Source organism: Chelonia mydas, chromosome 2 (genome assembly GCF_015237465.2).
Source record: "Chelonia mydas isolate rCheMyd1 chromosome 2, rCheMyd1.pri.v2, whole genome shotgun sequence".
Lineage (NCBI taxonomy): Eukaryota > Metazoa > Chordata > Testudines > Cheloniidae > Chelonia > Chelonia mydas.
This window is the reverse complement of record NC_057850.1, coordinates 189,967,905-189,987,671: the sequence shown is the minus strand read 5'-3', so window position 1 is coordinate 189,987,671 and position 19,767 is coordinate 189,967,905. Positions and strand designations below refer to the sequence as shown.

Sequence of the window (19,767 nt, the reverse complement as noted above, 5' to 3'; positions counted from 1 at the left end):
ACTTACTCTTCACTTCATTTCTCTCCTTCCCAGCCTCCACAAAAAACTGCTTCCCCTTAAAAAATCTTTTGCTAGTTGCTGAGGCTGTTAATTCTCTGGGAGTGTAGATATCGGGGGTAATACCTGAACTGATTCTTTGTCCATTCGCTGAATTTGCGTTTGCTCGAATAACTGCAATACAGTAAGTAGGGCTGCTTCCTAGAAAGGCAGTAATTACTTATGCACTTGCATCTTGTTGGTATAGGTAATTGTATTTTAATTATCAGCTCTTGTAGAAAGTACAGTTACTGTTTTCTTAGCTTTGTTACATCTAATCTAAACAGTCAGATCTTTCCTATGCTTCAGACACAGCAGATAGCTTTTGCTTATGTCCTTATTTTTCCCTTCTTCTTATCTGCTCCCTTTTATGTTGAGTGATGCTTTTTTTGTGGTTTAACAATCTTAAACTGTTGAATAGTGTTCTGTTGTGCTATAATGTTGTTACTTCTCAATTGTTTTAAAGCAAAGGAGTTTACGGTGGTTTATGAGAGAAACTTTTGACTCATGAGTAATAAAGAACTTACAAAGGTTTGAAGAAACCACTGCAAATAATGTAGGACTTGGTGCTTACGTAGAACCACCACTAGGAACAGGAACTTCAGCTATGCTTTTATATTCTGCAAGCTGGTTGGTTTACCAGTGAGCGTATTCTTAATGGGGCAAGTTTTCAAAAATAGACTCTGAGTTGCACCTGTAAAATACATGCACAGAACTGCACATGCAAACTCATTTAACCAAATAGTTGGAGTTTCAGGCAAACAAATTTCAGCTCCTATATGAATTTCTCATACTTCAGATAATTCAGAGATCAGATAATCAGGGTTTACTTGTGAACTGGGTAATTATATACAAAAGAGCCTGCTTTGACATGCAGTTACCAGATGTACCTGTAGATTTTACTACTATTGATTATAATTTGCTTGGGCCATAAACTGGGATCCAGCTCTGAGTACAAACACATAATAACTTCTCTCCCCCCCCAGCCCCCCAGCTTATAGTCTAGGTAGACAGGGATGGGGCAAAGGAAGTATTAGTATCCCCTTTGTAAAGATGGTGATCTGAGGCACAAGGCTTTAAGTGGTTTGTACAGACCTGGAAACTGAACCCAGATCTAGTGTGGCCCAGTCCAGTGCATTAAGCACAGGACAACCCTTCCTCTTAGAGTTTACTTGCAAATTGTATGGCTGCCTACCCCGTGTTTGTTTAGTCATGTAATTACCAGATGTACACATGAGTTTTATTTGCTATCTACAGTGGGGTCTGTCTGGGTGATTGTAGTGATTACGTATACGGTTTTGGAGTGCATTTCAGGACTTGAGTTTAGTTGCATGTTTTAAAGATGTCCTCTCCTATCTGCATTTCTCCATGCTTTCTAGATCCTGACTCCACATAATTAGAACAATCTTAAAAACAAAATAAAATATTGTGTAAATAAAGTAAGTTCTCCTTTATTGTGACAGTCAGCAGATGCCGAATTTAAATTAAAATATGTATGATTGCTTTCCCAGATTCCATACAAGCAGAGGCGGATCCAAATTAATCTTATGCCATCAGCTGAGGCAGACACCTCTCCCATCCCCCAAAGGAACATGAAATCAATCCCTCATGGAACTTAAGAGGCTGCACCTTAAAAATTATGTCAAGCCATTAAATTTATAGGCTGTTTATGATGCTCATTACTACATACATGAGCACATTAGTTAATTTAGCCTCAGAAGATACTTATATCTAAGGATTAACAGGATGTCAATGGCAGAGTCAGAGTCAGCCAGATCTTCTGATTTCCAGTCCAGTGCCTCACCTATATTAGTATCCTTCGTCTGTCCATCTCCACTGTTGTACTCCGCAAGTGACCACATAATGGCTAGCTGTGAATGTGGCCTCATGTTTGCAAGCAGCTTTGCATGTGAACTATACACTCCTCCCCATGCCATTAAAATGTTTCATTAGGAGGATGTACCTGGGTTGTCACTCCAAATCAGCCCTTTCACATGGCTGTAGCTATTTAGTATTATTTATCTGCATTACCATAGTGCCTGAGAATCCTCGTCATGGATCAGGACCCCATTGTGCTAGGTGCTGTACAAACACACAACCAAAAGATAGTCCCTACCCCAAGAAGCATACAGTCGAAGTGTAAGATGAGACTACAGATGAACACAGACAGGTGGGGAGTACGAATAAACAGCCTTACAATCGCTGTTCCCTCTAAGCTGTGCACATGTGCATGTGCACACAGATCCTAAACGCTGTGCACATGGCGAAACACCACGCACACAAAAACTTGCACAGAAGAACAAAAATTTGTACGGAAGAAATTTTTTGCACACACAGCCTGTCAAAAATTTGCCCAGAAGAAATTTTTTGCGCACACGGCCTGTCAAAAATTAGAGGGAACATTGCTTACAATATTGGTCAGCCTGATAAGCAGTGGTCTTAGCACACCAGCAGCCCTAACTGTTGTCAATTGTTTTGTAGGCATTACCGCAAAGGAGAGTTTTGAGGAAGGATTTGAAGGTGGATGTAGAGGTAGCTTTATGATGTTCATCAAAATAAAAGGAAGCGTAGGTAAATTCAGGTACTAGAGACCTCCTTAAAAATGATGGCTCGTGCTTCCAATGTAAACATCCATAAAATTCAAAGAATTCCATTGTCCCCACCAATTTATCCAACTTAATAAGCTGTGAGGAGAGTCTTGTGTGGATACTAACCCCTTGATCTCTCGAGTCCATTTCAGATCTTCATTTCAGAAAATTATTAATTACTTTCCTTTTATTTCAATATATGTCAAATATATTTATCACTTATATGTATTTTAAGCAGGGCTGCTGGTACTGCCTATTATTAAGATTGCTCAACATGTGCAAGGAGACTAGAATTGGGATCAGGAGCCTGAGGAGTGAAAACTTGGACTGGCTAGGTCCAGCTTAGAGTGGGGGAGGTCTTTCATTTGCCTCCTCATTATCAATCACCATTTTCTCCTGTATGATCTTCTGCTTTTCATGGTCATACCTGTGGCACACTTCATTTGCCATTACAAGCGCATAGAGTGGAGACTGGCTCTTATTTAACATTAGTGTCTCTTCCCCACCAAAACCATGATGGCTATTTTGGGGTCAGACACCTGGAATTGTGAAGTCAGTTTTGATCTTGTCTTACACTGGAGTACTGCGCAGCTATCTGAGCCACTGGGCTTACTCTAAATCGTGACTACTCATTATTGCAAAAAGATTTTTTTTCCTAATGCCAAAAGAACCACATGCAAATAAGCATGCAGATACCACAGTGAAGGATGCTGCACAGTATACGTTCAAATTCCAAACAGGTAGGGTGATGCAGAGGCTTAGAGACTTGCAATGGCTTTATGGTGACCCAAAGTAGCTAGAATGACAAGAAATCAGGACAGTTCTACAGAATATCTTTAAATATTAGAGAGACAAGGTTGGTGAGGTAATATCTTTTATTGGACCAAGTTCATTCAACTTATTTGGTCCAATAAAATATATTCTCTCACATCCTGGGTCCAACACAGCTACAACAACATTGCAAACAATATAAATATTAGTGTAGTTTGGGAATAACAGCTAAGCAGCTGATAAGGATTGACATTTTTAGGTAAAATATTTAATGTCTTTGCATGAAGGCCAAGGCAAACCTTATTAATCTTAGCTCTTTCTAGCCATAAACGTACACTGTTAGGATATTGTGTTTACTCTGTGCACTGCATAACAATGTATTTTTCCAGTTTGCAAATCGTGCCTATCATCTGTAGATTAATGCACAGCAATTAAGATGGTTACAACACAAATAACTGACACAATGTCAACCCAGAGTGGCTCAAGAAAATGGGTAATACATTCTCGTGGCCAAAAGCCTGACTGACAGATAAGCCTGGCATTGTGTCCTGAAAGGTTACTTTGGGCTCTGTCAGACCAATGTGGGAGGTAAACTCCAAACGGCTCCCATAGAAAATGCCTTGCCTGCCAGCCCAATAGTTGAAATCTGGGGACTGTCAGCAAGAGCACCTCAGATAGGCTCAGCTATTATGGGGGACAGGCAAGGGAAGAGACTGAGATAACTAAGCCATGCTCCTTTGTCTAGTGGTTGTCAAACCATGACTTTATCATGTCCAATTCTGAAAGTAATCTGAAAGGAACAAGGAAATGTGAAGACTGCAGCTAATACCTGGAGATTTTACTTACTATTACACACACAAAGATCTATGTTAAGAAACATTATTCAAGTTTCAAAGTCAAGCACTCAAAAGTTAGGAAATGCCAGAATTAAGGTTTCCCATTCAACATTTCCAGTTATGGACTCCCTTGTGCTATGATACCGCTTTAGTTGCATGATCATATTCTTCTTGTTTTTTCATTACACATAAAAATCTATATTAATTTCTTAGGTTTTAGAAAAATCAAATTGAAAAAACAAAGTGCATCATGTGGCATCATATTGACACCCATGTAGTTCATCAGCTGGGTTGGAACCTTTAGATCCACCACACAGAACTTTGCCACTTGAGCTAATGGAGTAACGGATAGCAATAGTAGTTTATCCTCTGTGTGGACCAGCATTAGAGGCGAATGCCAGTGTGTTTGCCGGTGTATTTCACAGATACTTGCTGACAACAGAGGGATGATTCTGGAGCAGAGTGGACTGTAATGGGCAAAAAGAAATGGAGTACTTGTGGCACCTTAGAGACGAACCAATTTATTTGAGCATAAGCTTTCGTGAGCTACAGCTCACTTCATCGGGAATGCATCCGATGAAGTGAGCTTTAGCTCACGAAAGCTTATGCTCAAATAAATTGGTTCGTCTCTAAGGTGCCACAAGTCCTCCTTTTCTTTTTGCGAATACAGACTAACACGGCTGTTACTCTGAAACCTGTAATGGGCACAAACTCTTCTGCCCATCTGTCCCAAATTTTTACCCCTCCTAGCCTGTCCCTTCCAACCTGTCCCTGTGGCATTCCTACCTCGTCCAGGGCCAGTTATCACCTAGCCAGTCTCAGTCTCAAATCCATAGGCTTCTCAACCCAACCCTAGTCTTCCTGCCCAGGAAGTTCTAGTCTCACTCCTGCCGTCCCAATCTGACCCAACTTTCATTCCCAATTTTTTCTCCCTACCATTTTCAGTTCTCTTCATGCTCCCAGCTCCTTGCCCAGCCAGTCCGAATTCTCCCCCCCACCCTTCCAGCTCCTCATCCAATCGATTTCTCTCCACCATCCTGTCTTCCAGGTTGTCACTCCAGGTTAGACAGCTGGGAGAGGTGATGGGCCAGGAAGAAAGGGAGAAGGAAACACTGAACATGAAGAGAGAAGGGGCTGAAATTTTTGAAGGTGCCTAAGAGAGTTAGCTGCCAGATTCCTGGCCCAAGTAATAAGGGAAAGAAGGCAGACAAGCCAAATCAGAAAAGAGTCATCTTGAAGAGTGATGGGTGTTAGCTGAAGAACAACTAGTATTTAAGGAATTTGTGAGAGGGGAAAACACATCGTATGAAGATGACTTTGTGAATTGACGGTGGTGGTGGAAGGAAGTGAGTGAGAAAAAGTAAGGAAAAGTATCATAATTAGCATTTGACTCTTTCTAGTAAATGAAAAGCCTCCGACCACTGTGAATTTTCCTGGCCTTTTGACAGGCAAGTGGTAGCCTTCCCTCCTCTCCGGCTCTAACGTGTATATATGTTATGTATCTACTATCATTCTTGTTCTGGAAAATTGACATGTATGGGATTGGGAGGTTGAACATTTATATTCTATGGCCTGCCTAGAATGGGCTTGATACTGTATAATGGACAATGAGTTACACCACATCTGACAAAACACAGATTTCCCAAACCAAACATATTCAATTCAATACATTTTATTTGGTTATGATGGACAGTAACTTGGTGTGACATTAAGTTTAATTTTGCATGGCAGGTTGCATTGGTCCTGTGGTAGCTGGAAGCCATTTGTTACATAAAATGCCATCATCTATATAAAAGGGTGTTGCTCAACTGTGTTGAGCAAAAGAAGAATCAGTTTATGCCCCCAGGACAAGGGGGACTACCTTAAATGTTTTTGGTCCTTTCATGTACATCTCCACAAACCAGAAAGACACTTTCTCATTTTGCTGGATAGGAAATAACTCAAGAGATTTTTCCTTTTCCTTTACCATTTGTTTTAAAATCATTACACATAAGTTTTTGATTCTGTGTTTAGTAGACACTTAATTGCTCTTCTCATACAATGAAAAACTTTCCATGCTGATAACATTGCTCTTGAGCCTCAAGTAAGTGTTTTCACGTGCTTTCCACTTCCCTTCCTGATTGTGTTTAGGCGGGAAAGAAAACAATAGCATTTTTTTAATGTCCGAGATTCTGGTTAACTATGCCTTGTATGTTTTCTTTGTTTACAAAATACTTTGAATGGTATAATCTGTGAATAAATACAGGGATTATTTGGCTAGAACTGCAGACAACCCAAAAAGCAGTTCTGCATTTCCTACCCTGACAGATCAATTTAAAAGAGACTGCAGCTACTTACACAGAACTAGTTGAAAATGGTATTTTTTTTCCTGAAAACCTTTTTCTGCGCATTTTTTAAAAAGGATTGATCTTGTGTTTAAAAATTTTTGCAAAAATTTTGTATTGAACAATTTCTGTTGTAGAGTTTTTTTTTATTTATTCACTTTTTAATTTAATTTAATCTTAATTTCCCTCCTTTTGTCTTCCTTTTTCCTTCCTTTTTTTTTTCATTTTGACATTGAAAAGATGGGGAGAGAGAGCTGGTGGGGAGGAAAAAGCGCAAATCACGAAACCAAAAATTAAACCAAATTAAATTAAACTAAATATTTTTTAGTTTTAATGTTATTTGTGGTTTTGGTTTTTAAAAGCAAAATAAAAAGAACAAAAACATTTTAATTAAATTTTCATTTTCAAAACAGGCCATTTTTTAACCAGCTCTGGGCCAAAATAGGATATTAATGTAGAGTACTGTCTTTTTTTAAAAAAAAGTCTGATTCAGGAACTGAAATTGTTTGGGAAGGCTTATTTTGGCCTTTTTTCCCAGCCAGAGTTGTGTGAACAAATCATTTGGTGGACAAACTTAATCTCTTTGGTGGGAAAGGGGAGGGGACAGAGAGAGTTGGGAGGTCTCTCACAATTAATAGTGTTAGTAGCAGATGAAGAAGAGTGGGGAAAATATTGAAAATATTAGTTTTCATGGTAGTGGAACTTACCTTGAACTGACCATGCACAGCTCCATCATTCATTTTTGTCAAGAATCGTGACTGAGTAACATTAATAATTTGTATTATAGTAGTGCTTATGTGCCCTACCAAAATCAAGGGAGGCCCCAATGTGCCAGATAATGTACAAAGATATAGTAAAAGATCCTGCCCTGAAGAGCTTCCAGTCTAAATAGACAAGATAGACAAAAATGGGAAAGGAAAATAGAATGGGGAAAAGACTTCTTCAAGGTCATACAGTAGGTAGAGATGGCAACAGAACACAGGTTTCTTGGTACCTAGGGCTTGTTCATGTGGGGAAATTTACTGGCATAATTATTCCAGTATGTCCACAATGGGGAGTTATGCTGGTAAAACTGTAGAGGTACAATGATATAGTATAATTATGCTGGTAAATTTCCCTGTGTAGACAAACCTCCAGTTCTGGATCTTAACCACTAAACCATAATGCATGAAAAAGCTGATTTGTGAAGTATTATTGTTGGCAATTAAACAAAACCAGGTTCAGTAAAGGAAAAACACAATAAAACCTTGCTTAGTCTAGGAGAAAAGATGACTCCTTTTAACCTAGTCTGGAGGTCTGTCTATTCCTGCTAACCTCTATTCATAACCCTACCCTGCCCACTAGTGAACCATTTTCACTGAGTTCCCTGTTTTAAGGCCTATTGTTCCTGATTATCCTTAGGCTATGTTGCTATGTGATGGGTGAACTTGTAGTTATACTCTAGAAAACCTCCATGTTCACGGCTACTCTCTCAATGACAATTAATTGCCTGTGTTCTTAAGTGTTTATAGGTCTCAATAAACAGGCAGCATATTTATGTCTTCCATTACCTGCAGAAATAAACTTCCTTAAGAAAAAAAATCTCATGTTTCCTGATTACAAAATGATTCTAAATAAACTGGGAGAATGAAGAAAAGACACTGGTAAGCAGGACTTTGAATGAGAGAGGTGGGATTTGGAAAATTCTCTCTTTATAAAATAGAGCTGTAGTATTCTACAGTATTAGTCAAACACCCTACAGCTTACAGTAGTGACACTGCATTTTCAGACTGTAGAAAAATGGTTTAGCCATTGGAATAGATTACAATATTTGCTAATCTGTGATGATTTGGTGCTACTACAAGAAATATGATCGTGGGAAGGCATATATTCTAATCACTTTGAAATTGTAATGTTTTCTCAAAGTTTTGGAATAGTAATGAGTAACATACTAAAGGATACTACAGTGTCACTTGACTGGTATGGCCCAATCTTGGATTTCAGGGGTCCTCACATTGTGTTTCTCTGCCATCAGGCCACTGTCCTCATGAGTCTTCCTCTTGGCTCAAAGAGCTTGCAGTCCATTCATCTACAATTGACTCCACCGTGTATCAGCCTTTGTCATAAATATAAAGGGAAGGGTAAACCCCTTTAAAATCCCTCCTGGCCAGAGGAAAAATCCTCTCACCTGTAAAGGGTTAAGAAGCTAAAGGTAACCTCGCTGGCACCTGACCAAAATGACCAATGAGGAGACAAGATATTTTCAAAAGCTGGGAGGAGGGAGAGAAACAAAGGGTCTGTGTCTGTCTGTATGCTGCTTTTGCCAGGGACAGAACAGGAATGGAGTCTTAGAACTTTTAGTAAGTAATCTAGCTAGGTATGTGTTAGATTATGATTTCTTTAAATGGCTGAGAAAAGAACTGTGCTGAATAGAATGACTATCCCTGTCTGTGTGTCTTTTTTGTAACTTAAGGTTTTGCCTAGAGGGATTCTCTATGTTTTGAATCTAATTAACCTGTAAGGTATCAACCATCCGGATTTTACAGAGGTGATTCCTTTACTTCTATTAAAAGTCTTCTTGTAAGAAAACTGAATGCTTTTTCATTGTTCTAAGATCCAAGGGTTTGGGTCTGTGGTCACCTATGCAAACTGGTGAGGATTTTTACCAAACCTTCCCCAGGAAGTGGGGTGCAAGGGTTGGGAGGATTTTGGGGGGAAAGACGTGTCCAAACTACGTTTCCCAGTAAACCCAGTTAAAGTTTGGTGGTGGCAGTGGAAATCCAGGGTCAAAGGATAAAATTAATTTGTACCTTGGGGAAGTTTTAACCTAAGCTGGTAAAAGTAAGCTTAGGAGGTTTTCATGCAGGTCCCCACATCTGTACCCTAGAGTTCAGAGTGGGGAAGGAACCTTGACAGCCTTTGAGAAGCATTGACAGTTCCCTAAGGGAAACACTATCCAGTCCACCACCCTTACAGACTGGAAACTCTCACATTGTAATACCACCTGTCTCACAGGTTGTTACTGACATAATTCCCTCATGCCTTTCAATTGATTTAATGGTTGTAAAGCATTTTGAGATCCTTAAAATGAAGAGTTATAGAGAGAAGATAAAGGCAGTGTTATTATTTATTATTTTTATTGTATTGGTTAGATCATAGAGGAAAAGGATGTTTGCCTATAACTTTATTCCTTCAATATAAGGAGCTTTTTGGGCTGACTACAATTTGTTGATCATATAATTTTGATTTTCAGACTAGAGAGTGAATCCGTCAGAAAATATTAGCAAAAAGTAGGTATCAATGAAGCCAGGTTCTCGGGTGAATTCACTGTGTTTTCTGAAATCAATGTGTTATGTGAATCAATCAGAAGACGCCCTGCCCGTCCTTCTGCCATTCTCTGCTGTTCTTCAAACGTGGAAAAACAGCACAGCCAATATAAATCTTTGAGCTTTGTTGATTTTAAGTGCTAAAGTATTAGAAGATAGACTTAAAGGCCAATTAAATGGGACAGTATTCCAGTACTGCTAACCCTGCAAGCTCCAAAGTCACAAGTTAGATTCAGGTTTCAGAGTAGCAGCCGTGTTAGTCTGTATCTGCAAAAAGAAAAGGAGTACTTGTGGCACCTTAGAGACTAACACATTTATTTGAGCATAAGCTTTTGTGAGCTACAGCATCCGATGAAGTGAGCCACAAGTACTCCTTTTCTCTTTAAGTTAGATTCAGAGTTGTACGTGGTGTAGTTGTAGCCATGTTGGTCCCAGGATATTAGAGAGACAAGGTGGGTGAGGTAATATCTTTTATTGGACCAACTTCTGTTGGTGAAAGGGAGACGCTTTTGGGCTTACGCAGAGCTCTTCTTCAGGTCTGGGAAAGGTACTCTGAGTGCCATCGCTAAATGCGACGTTGAACAAGTAGTTAGCCCATATTCTAAGGGACCCTTCAAGGTAGAGTGGCAGAGGTGTTAATGGGCCACTTTACCTTGAATGGTCATAAGTTAAAAATGTTTTTGAACGGTCTTCTGATGTTTTTGAACTCTCCTTGCCCCCATCACCAATGTGTGTGTGACAACTAGTATGGCTAGTTTATACCAATTAGTGATGGCAGTGAGAAATACCATTTTGGCCAGCACATCGCTACATCAGTCAACTATGCATCCCCAGCCACAGATCAGTTTTTGAAACCCCCACAGCAACTCTGTCCACACAGCCACACAAAAACCCTGTACCCCTGTTTCCTCCCCCAAGTCTCACATTTGTCCCTGGCCCCCCAGCACATCTTTGCTCTTCCTATAACTCCAGGGGATCTTCACAGCCCTCTCCCAATCCCAGAGTGGGAAGGGGTGACAGCTTTAGGAGTTCTTCTTTCTCACGCCCTCCCAGACCTGGGTGGTGGGGGGAGGGGGAGGCACACCTCCAAGCGGGGTTCTCTTCTCTCTTTCCCAGGCCTGGTGTTGCTGCATTGGAGAGGATGAGAAAGGATGGGGGAGGAACGGGTTGAGAGGGAAGGAGGGAGGACAAAAGCCACCCTAAGCTCCCTCAACCTCCCTCATTTATTGTGAAAATGGAGTTTGGGTGCTCCCTCTCCCCCTCGCCTATCTAGAAACTTCTCTGGGCTTCTGAGAAGTGAGGTGGGGAGAGCTCTGCCTGCCTCCTGTAGAAGCTCTGATTGTCTTTTCTTCCCCAGGAAGTGGGGAAGGCAGCCAGTCAGCAGGGATTTTCCCATTCCATGAATGCTGGAGCTTCGTACCAGTCTGGCACAAAGCAGGGAATAAATTCCCATTACTCAAGATAAACGTGTGAAGGTTGGCAACACCAGCATCTCATGATGTCATTTTTATTCTATATCCCATTTCTGGGGCTGGATCCAAAGTCCCAGCAGGAGTGCTTTGGTGAAGAAATATCCACAAGGATCTCAACCTGGATGTTTCCACCTCTACGCTCTGTTACTCTTTTGAGAGGGGTGGAGTTTTCCCTCTCCTTGAAAATACTGAGTGGCTCCTCCTTGCCCTGGACTGATCTCCAGGGATCATCCTGAAGGCCCTGTGCCTCTCTGCTTGCTTCCCTGGCAGCATAGCTCTATCAGACCTGTTCTGTGAGGGACAAGCCTGCCTTCAGCAGCCCCCAGCAACAGAAGTTTATGGAAAAGATCATGTAGGCTAAGGAGGATGTGTTTACCCCTTTTCCCCATATGTGGATCCTGGGCCCATGGGGTACCCTTCAAGTGACCCAAAGAAAGTGTGTGTGGGGGGGACAGGAGAGTGCCACCTTGCGGTGAATGGAGGGTCACCTACCTCTAAGAGTAGAGCTCAAGGAGGCTATCTGAGTCTGTTTTTTCTGCTGCTGCTTCTTTTTTTTAAAAATTTTATAAGTCTTCTGTCTATCATAAGATAGGTAGCTTCTGTATGTATTGCTGTTAGTATTTCAGTCAGTGACATTAAAGCAAATTAGCTTGATAAATGAACTATTAAATAGCAAGATTCTATGTTCATAGACATAGTTTTAAGGTCTCTGGACTGCATAACTTGACAGATCTAGAAATAAATCAGTATTCTTCTTGTAACCCATTGTAAACAAGCTGTCAAGCACCACTATAGTCTCCTTTGAAAATAGCTTTGATGAGTAAATAGAGAAGAATAAAAGCAGAGACAGTGTCAAAAATGTAAGCCCAAGATAATTGTTGTTTTTTTTTTCTTTACCTATTATATTTCTTTAGTTGTTGGCAGCTGTCTTTTTGCTGCTAAACAAGAACATTTTTCTCTAGTTCCTGCTTAGACAGTTTTGACATTGTTTTGATGCAAGTTAATGCTCTCGGAATACACATTTCTGCTTTTAAGGAGCAGGGGGTTAGGATTTCTTTGAATTCCTCCTTGATTCAGGTAGGTGGAAATCAACAAGACTTTTGTGTTAAAAGCTAAAAACTGTAGTTTCTTGTACACAAGGCTTTATTATTTTTTTGAAAAAGTGTGTGTGTAGAACTGCATCTTAGCAAAAAGAAAGTTACTGAATTATTTTCTCCTGCTGGGAGCATCCTTTTTCACATTTCTTTTCTCTTCACCTACCTGGTTATAAATGGGAAAACTTAAATTTTATAAAGTGAAAAGCCAAATTAATTCCTCTATCCCTGCCTCCCAAGAGAAGCTTTTTCTTTCTTTGTGTGTGTGTGTGTGTGTGTGTGTGTGTGCATGTGTGTGTGCCATTTAGCTTTTACCTGCTTCAAGCTTTTCAGACATGGCTTTGGTTGAGTTAATATCAGTAAGATGGTGCCTCTTCTGGCGTCTGTCTCAGAATTTATGTAGCTGTCAGATTTACAGTTGGATTGTTCCAGTATATTTTATTTTATTTCTAAATTTCCTCTTGGAGATATTCTTTTTCCTCTGTATGTCTTGTGAAATCCCCCCACGTTGGGTGATGTGTATGGTAATTTCTTTTCAGGTGCCCTGGAACTTGGCTTGCTTACCAGCTTCTCATGACTAGCTCCATTATTGAGTTGATAATGAGCATCCAGTAGGAAAGAAGAAAGTTGTGAAGTTAGTCGGCTGTTGCTTATTGGGATTGAACAGCTTGTTTTTTCTTTTGTGTAGCATTTATACTTAACACTTGGTAGGCAAACTGCTATTCCAGCTTGCAAGTGGATTCAGTTATTCAAATGCGCTGGCCAGAAAATGAAGGGGAATCTATTCAAACAGTGTGCTCCCAAGTCATAGATGATCTTTTTGATGTCTGTATTTTGCAAATGGAAATTTTCCATTTTCCATCACCTGTATTCTTTCAGAGGCAGCATTATCCGAGGCTGCTTTTTGGCTGGTTATTTGCATTTTTCCTTTCAATACTGAATTTCCTTCCTTTCTCTCCCAACCCCCACACTTTCATATCAAATTCCCATTTTGATTCCCTTCACTTCTGTGTCGCATGATTAAGGGCAAGTCCTGCAAAGTGCTGAGTGCCAATGATGAGCTGACTTCAGTGAGAGTTAAAAGTGCTCAGCATCTTGTAGGATCCAGCACTAAGTGAGGTCTACTCCATCTGTGTAAAGCTTGAATGTTTCAGCTCTCTACACAGAGAATATGGAGAGGATAGGTAGCTGAAATTCACCTTCTCAGACCAGTTAACAGAGGTCCTGGAATAGCAGCTACACCCAGCCTGCCTTGGTTAAGCAGGTTGTTTAGACCACTGGATCTATGCAAATGTGAACGCCTCTGCCACCTCCTTCCCACTTCCCATCCTTTAGTGTGCGCCTGTGGTAGGAATCCATTCCGCAGCATATAGGTGGGATGCGGGCACCCCTCTGTGGCTACTCTGCTCACAGCTCCCCTGTAAAGTTTAAGTGGAGAACCTTGCACTGGTCTTCTGCCCTAGAGGAGAAATGGGGAATGTAATGGGCTTGGGAAGAATGCAGAGGGACTGAAACACTGAGGGCTGGATTCTTCTGCCTTTGACATCAATGGGAGTCTTGCCTTTGTCTTCAATAGGAAAAGCATTCAGGATCTGATCCTCTGAGACTTTTTTGAGTCTTGAACTAGTCTGTTAGTCTAACATACTTTTATGAGCCCTATTATGGCAGTATCTGAGCGCTTCACAGTTGTCAATGTAGTTATCTTCACAACACCCCTGTTGGGGTAGGGAAGTACTATTATTCCCACTTTACAAATGGGAGAACTGAAGCACAGAGAGGCTAAGTGACTTACCCATGGTCATGCAGGCAGTCCGTGGCAGAGCAGGGAACTCATGACCTTTTGTATCTTGTATGTGGGCTCTAAATCAAGCACTCTCCAGGTGGATCTTGCAATAGGACTTTTGTCCATAGTTACTGTAGGTAGGTTAGCTTGTAAAGAGAGCACAATTGCACAGTGTCTTAGGCTGTGGTGTAGACATAACCTATGTTGGCAAAATGTACGTTGCTCAGGGGCATGAATATTCCACCCCTCCACCCCCCCCCCCCGAGTGACATAAATTACACCAACATAAGTGCTCAGGTGCACAGAAGCTATGTTGGCAGGAGAGCTTCGCTGCTGTAGTACTGTACATATAGACATGGACTTAAACCAGTCAGCATCTACATTCTCATGGCCATGTGCACGGAAAATAGTGCTGATCAGTAGGACAGAAAAGATTCAAGACCTAATCCTGTCTTGACTGACTCTGCATTATGCCTGTTGCTGCTGCTTATTATTTATTTTATCACCATAGAGCCTAGAATCCCTCCTCAAGGGCCAGGGCCCCATTGTTCTAGATTCTGTACAAACAGAGAACAAAAAGACAAAGAATTTACAAACCATGTATAAGGCAAAAGACAAGAGATGGATAGAGACAGACCAACTGGGGAGTACAAGGGAACAGCGAGACAATACTGGTCAGCATGATCGGCAGCGATCTAAGCACACCAGCAGCCTGACTGTTGTCATGTTTTTTTGTAGGCATCTCATGGCAAAGGAGAGTTTTAAGGAGGGATTGAAAGGTGGATAATGAGTTAGCTTTGTGTATGTTTACAGGGAGCTCCTCTGAAGCGGGAGGGGCTGCCTGGGAGAAAGCAAAACGGTGCCTGCTTGAACATTTAACATGTAGGAGAGAGAGAGAGGCTGGCGTCATTCCTCAATCAGAGGTGGGAGTTGATATTTCAGTAGTGAATGATAGGTTTTGAAGGGTGTTGAAGGTGAAGACAAGCAGCTTATGTTTGATATGACAGAGAAGAGAGAGTCCACGGAGGAATGCAAAAAGCAGGGTGACATGGCCAAAGCGACAGGCTAGGAAAATTCTTTGCAGCAGCACTCTGAATGGGTAGGAAGAGGGCAAGATTGCATTTGTCAAGGATGTTGCAACTGCTCAGCCATGATATGAGGAGAGTTTTAGCTGCGTAGAGAGGAAGTGCTGTATCTTAGGGCATGTCTACTGGGACTGACTGACCATGGCAGGCTGGGGTGTAAATCTACAGAGCTCCAGCATGCCATGTGCTAACTGTCCTGCTACAGTGGACTAGAAGTTTCCTAGTGTTCATTGATGTACAGTGGTTTGAAACAGCAGTAGGTCAAAGCTCACTAGAGAACTTGTCGTGTGCAACGGCAGGGGCCACACAGACAGCGCATGGCCCGCTGGAGCTCTGTGGATTTATACCCCAGCTTGCCATGCCGTAAGTTCTTGTGTAGACGTGCCCTTAGAGATTTTATGCAGAAAGAATCTGCAAGATTTAGGTGTAGCCTGGATGTGAGGACCTTGAGAGGGGTCTGCTCCAAGTTGAAGATGAGGCCCAGGTTATGGGCCACAGTGACAGGCACGGTAATGGTGGCGTTGTCCCCTGTGATCAAGAGAGGAGATAGCTGGGAGTGCTTGGGGAGGAAGACGACAGGTATGTTTACACTGCAATTAAAAACTTGCAGCTGGCCTGTGCCAGCTGGCTCGGGCTAAGGGGCTGTTTAGCTGCAGTGTAGATGCTTGGGCTGGAGCCTGAGCTCTAGGACTCTGCGAGGTGGGAGGGTCCCAGAGCTCGGGCTGCATTCTGCACCCAATCATCTATACCGCAATTAAACAGTCCCTTAGCCTGAACCCTGTGAGCCTGAGTCAGCTGGCACAGGCCAGCCGCAGGTGTTTAATGGCAGTGTAGACACCCCCCCCGGGAGCTCTGTTTTAGCCATGTTGAGTTTGAGCTGACAGCTAGACCTCCATGATCAAACAGATGTCAGAAAGAGTAGCTGAGATTTTAAAAATTAGGCTAATAATGGCTGTTTCACTCTAGCTTTATAGCTATCACACTTTCACAAACCTTTCTGAACCTTTACTTTGTGCTACTTTAGCAGAGCACTAGCAGTTGCAACTGAAAGTTCTTACCAGTGGAAAATTAGAGAATATATACCTAAAACTCAGTAATTACTCAATAGAATTATGTCTTCATCCAAAATATGTCTGGACTACATTAATTTGTGTGGAAAATACAAATGGCATTAAAGCATTTTGTTGATGTAAATACTTGCTATCTAGCAGAAACAGGAAATTTACTAGTAATGGTTTGCTTAGTTTGTACAGATTAGAGCATGACTTGGTTTTGTACTTAGCATTACAGATATTAGAGATGGAAAAGACCTGTTTACGTTATGTAGTCCATCACTTAGCCATTACAAGTTTCTTTACTATAGTATTATATATTTTTCCAGTGCTTTGTCCAATCTACTCTTCAGTGTTTGTGATAGGGCTTCCTGTACTTCGTTTTAAGGAATCTTTTGGTGAAATTTTGTGGCCTGTGTGCAGGAAATCAGACTAGATGATCAAAATAGTTCTTTCTCACCTTAAAAAAAGATCTATGAATGTTGGAAAGTCTATTACACATTTAAATTGATCTCATCTCAGTCAGGAAGTTTTTTCTTTTATATTTAATCTTTCACATTTATGATTTCATCCCATTACTCCAGGATACCAAGGGCTTTCTTCCCCTGACCTGGCTTTCCAGAGTCAGATTCACTATAGATATATGGCTATCACGGTTTCAGAAACCTTTTTGGACCTACTTTGTGTTTCAGGATCAAGCTCTTAGCCTCTCTGAGTCTGTTTCCACATCTGTAAAATGGAGATAATAAAAATCACCTACCCATCTCACAAGAGTGTTGTGAGAATTAACAGTTAACATTTGTACAGTGCTTTGGAGATATGGGGCAGATTGTCAAATGCTCAGCTCCCACAATTGGAGCCAGATTTTTGAAAGAACTCAGCACCTAGCAGCTTCCGTTGCGTGACGCAGAGTGCTGTTTAAGTACTAAAATTAAAAAATAGCTACTGAGGAAGTGAAACCATGCATTCTGTGATTGCAGTGATTCATACATGTGTATCACACTTTTGCTCTGCCTCTCTACTTTGTCCTTTTTTGCTCGTGTAACTGGCAGGCTGTGGGGATGTATATGAATCCTTGCTCAACTTAATGCCATGCTTGCTTACAAAAACAGCAGTCTGACAAAGCAGAGTAGAACGTGATGTTTGCGTGCCTGTATCACATGCAAGTGTGTGCCCACAAACCAAAACACAGCTGGCAGGTCTAATTTTAGACCTTACCAGCCTTGAGAAGTGTCCCTTTAAAGATATACTTTTCCCTCTAAAATCAATTTGGTTGATAATACAGCAGCTGACAATCCTGCTGAAATATTACATATGATTTGAATAAAAACAAAGGAAACCACTGCCCAGTAATTGTAAATTTAAAAAAAAGAAAATAGTGAGGCCACTAAAGACAGATCCACAAATTAAATGATGTGTCAAAGGAATAGGTGATTTTAAAATTTAAACCTGGGATTTGTAAACACAATAAGACACAGTATATTTACTTATTTATTTGTACAGTGCCCAGAAATGTTACAGGTGATTTATATACATATAGAGCAGGTCCCTTCAGATAATATAATATTCAAAACTTTTGCTTAAGTTGGTCAGAATCAGCTTGAATCTCTTGCAAGCACTGTCTCTTTACTCTGGCTTTTAGGGAGCAGCGGTAAGGTTCATGGTACAAGTGTGTGTGACTGGTACTTCTGGGTGCTGTGGGATGTTGCCAGGGGATGGTGTGATGGATTATCTGAGGCTCATGAAGGGTATTTTTAAAGTTATATGAAAGTCATGAAAAGCTCAGGAAAGGTGATCCCCTCCCCCACTTTGTTATAAATCTAAATAGAGAAATGACTGAAACAAGTCTTAATATACTGGATCTGTCAAAGTGAACACTTAATATGCATAGCCCTTTTTACCCCCTGTTTGTTTCTGTGCCGTGGTAGATTATTGTACAAATTAGTTTTCTGCTTAAAACAATCCCATGTTGGAGAATCTGTTGCTGATCTCCTAATAGATTCTTTGACCTTGTGGGTTCGTTCGTTCTTTTTTTTTTTTTTTTTAACAGCGTCACAAAATATCAAAGGCTTTTTTTTTTTTTTTTTTTTTTTTTAAAGGCTCATCGTTTGCATCAATTTCTTTGGGTCCCAGGTATTCTGTGCTCCTGGTTTACTGTTTGGCTGGTTTGTTCTGTGACTTTGTGAAGTGCAGAATCCACTGCCGGTATTTGAAGTTCCCCGGGTGCAAGTTACACCGGCAAGCGCCGCTGTAAAATTGCTTTGCTTTCCGAGATAGCCAGCAGAGGGAATCGGGACTTCGCTTGCAGCAGGGGCTGAGAAAAGCAGGCGGTCTCTTCTTGGAGGAAATACTGCAGCCTTCTGGACTGCGTCTGCTTCTCGAGGGAGAGGCTCGCTGTAGTTCCACCCACACCGGCTGGAAGGAGGGGGTTTGAATGAAAGACAAGCCAAGCCCTGAACACCATGTCACACCGTGAGAGGGGCTAGCAGCAAGTAGGCTGTGGAAAGCTGCTTTTTTTAAAAAAAAAAAAAAATTTTTATTTTATTTTTTAAATAATAAAGGGGAGGGGGGTTGGGGTGAGGAAGAAGAGAGCGAAGAAAAGCGGGTTGGAGTTCCACTGTCTTGCTCATTTCTCTCACAGGACTTTTCCCCTACAGACACTGGCAATTGACATTACTACAGACAAGCGGGCTAGGAAGGAAAGCGCTGTATCCTGAGTGCAGGAGGGCGTGTGTGTGTGTGTGTGGGGGGGGAACAAGGCAAGGTTTTTTTTTGTTGTTGGGTTTTTTTTTTTTTTAGCTCTACTATATTTTGTTTTTGTTTTTATTCTTGCTGTGTTGGACCTTGTGAGCAGTAGAAGGCAAGGAAGTCTCGAAAGCCTCATCAGTACTGTCAGGAATAGTGGTTTAAGAGGAAGAAAGGCCTGGGGCACTACACCCTGTCAACGAGTTCCCTGCATCGGAGAGAAAGATTCCAGCTACATGGGCAAACGCTTGGAACAGCAACCAATGTACCCTCAGTACACTTACTACTACCCTCATTATCTCCAAACCAAGGTATGGTACAGCGGTTCCCTGCCTGTCCAGCAGTGTTAATATGATATCATATGAAGGATGGGTGGTGGAGTTGCATAAATTACAGGGGTTTTTGTTTGTTTGTTTGTTTTTCCCCTTGAATTCAGTATCATGTAGGCAGAGCTAATAGCCAGAAGCAGGAAGGTTAGAGTTTATGCATTTATTTATTTATTTTGACAACTATCTTTAGTTAATCCCTTTGATTCCCTTCTTCCTACAATAAATGTGGTTACTATTATTGAAGCCAAGTATACATGATGATGCGATAGGCTGGAGATCGCTCTGGACAGCATCAGGCATGCGAATACTGTTTCAGTGATCTGTACAATTTATTTGGTGTTCAAAAG

General features: G+C 41.2%; 1 protein-coding gene across 3 annotated transcripts in view; it reads left to right on the top strand.

Annotated features, from left to right (window-relative positions):
- Nucleotides 1-19,767, top strand: part of RBMS3 (RNA binding motif single stranded interacting protein 3) — a 755,157-nt gene that overhangs the window by 184,538 nt on the left and 550,852 nt on the right. For 2 of the 3 annotated variants that reach the window (XM_043540891.1, XM_043540892.1), the window contains exon 4: nucleotides 19,201-19,402. In XM_043540891.1, the coding sequence (XP_043396826.1) occupies nucleotides 19,201-19,402 (202 nt within the window). Of the gene's footprint in view, nucleotides 1-17,784; nucleotides 18,839-19,200; nucleotides 19,403-19,767 lie in introns of those variants that run through there. The other variant, XM_043540894.1, reaches the window with a different exon arrangement.